We start from the raw sequence: 1,605 nt of genomic DNA, 5'->3' as shown, positions 1-1,605 counted from the left end.
ACACACACACACACACACACACACACACACACACACGCACACATACACACACCGTCCCATGCCCCTCGATAAAGTTGATATTTACAAATAAACTGATTGATTCGTGAGCCGTGGTAATTAAGTCAGGAGGATATATATTAAGCACCATTTTCTTCATCAAAATAACAATCAAAGGACAACTAAAACGCTGATGACAATAACCAATATTGATTTTTAAAAAAAAACTTTTTAAACTCCCACACGCACGTACAATAAAAGGGTAACTGCAACATGGAATGCACATTGTTAGTCCAAGACCAGTGCTTGCCAACCCACGTGATATCAGCCAGTGGTGAGTCATTGGGTAATGTTGGTGGGCGGTAGGGAACACTGGGGTAGTGACAGGTGCCGTTTAATGCCACTCTTGGAAATACCTGGGGGTGGGGGGGGGTACTTTATTTTTATCAAGAAAAGAGTACAGACCCTTTGGGTTACTTTTGAGTCTAAGGCTCACACACCTAAAAATTCCATGTGTTGCGTGGAACTGCAGCACACCATACAAAATAGTTGCGTTGCTCAAAACAGTGTTCTTCACGTCATCTGGGAGTTTAGCAAAAGCGTCGTCACTTGGGGCGAAAATGGTGAGGTAATCTGAAAGGCGGATGGAATATAATATTTTAATTATTTTAATTATTGGACGAGAACAAGAACAAGAACAAGAACTAGAGGAAAAAGAAGATCGAGAAAAGAACAAGAAGAACAGGAACGTTCTGTTGTTATGCTTACTTTTTTTTAAAAATCAAGTCCAATAAATAATATTATCCCTGTTCTTATATTGGGTGACGCAACTATAGATCGGCTAAGATAACATAATATTAGATTAATCTTTTTTGTCCAGACTCTGGCACATTTGTTTTGAGTTATATTACACACACAGACACGCACACACACACACACACACGTACACACACACACACACACACACACACACACACACACAAATGCACACACAAATGCACACACAATGCACACAAAAATGCACACACACACATATATACACACGCACTCTCTCTCACACACACAAGTGCACACACAAACGCACATACATACACACATACACACATACACACACATACACACACACACATTATACAGAAGCACGTGCCCGCTTATTCATACACACAAACTGTATCACATTGCAGTCCCTTTTCCACACACACATTATATACACAATAAATACTGATACTCGGAAACAACCGCAGCATACGATTCGAACGAACGTTTGTTGCTATCAAATAACAATATTTATAGAGATACGTTTAGTACATGCATTTTGATAGTGATCCGATGGTATTCTGGTAGTACATGCTCTAAACGTCCTACGTTTAGTGGATGATGTATAAAACGAACTCATTATAGTACATTGTAATATTTTCAATAAACGTATGATAGTCGTCTTTGTATAATACGAATACACACCGGAGACGACGATAGGGAAAACAAAGAAGGGCGATAAAGAGGGAGAAACAGAGAAAGAAGCAGTGGGAAAGATAGGGGAGGAGAAAGAAGAGATTGTGAGAGAGGGAGAGAGACAGAGAGACAGACAGACAGAGAGAGAGAGAGAGA

At 39.8% G+C, this 1,605-nt stretch overlaps 1 protein-coding gene across 1 annotated transcript in view; it reads right to left on the bottom strand.

The window, feature by feature from the left end:
* Positions 1-1,605, bottom strand: part of LOC101850762 (transforming growth factor-beta-induced protein ig-h3) — a gene marked incomplete in the record, with an annotated part of 8,034 nt that overhangs the window by 5,632 nt on the left and 797 nt on the right. Inside the window, 1 exon segment of the mRNA XM_013089446.2 lies at positions 498-630. Coding sequence (XP_012944900.1) covers positions 498-630 — 133 coding nt within the window.

This window comes from Aplysia californica, unplaced genomic scaffold (assembly GCF_000002075.1).
Source record: "Aplysia californica isolate F4 #8 unplaced genomic scaffold, AplCal3.0 scaffold00953, whole genome shotgun sequence".
In the NCBI taxonomy this organism is placed as follows: Eukaryota; Metazoa; Mollusca; class Gastropoda; order Aplysiida; family Aplysiidae; genus Aplysia; species Aplysia californica.
The sequence above is the reverse complement of the archived record's forward strand: the minus strand, read 5'-3'. Positions and strand labels throughout refer to the sequence as shown.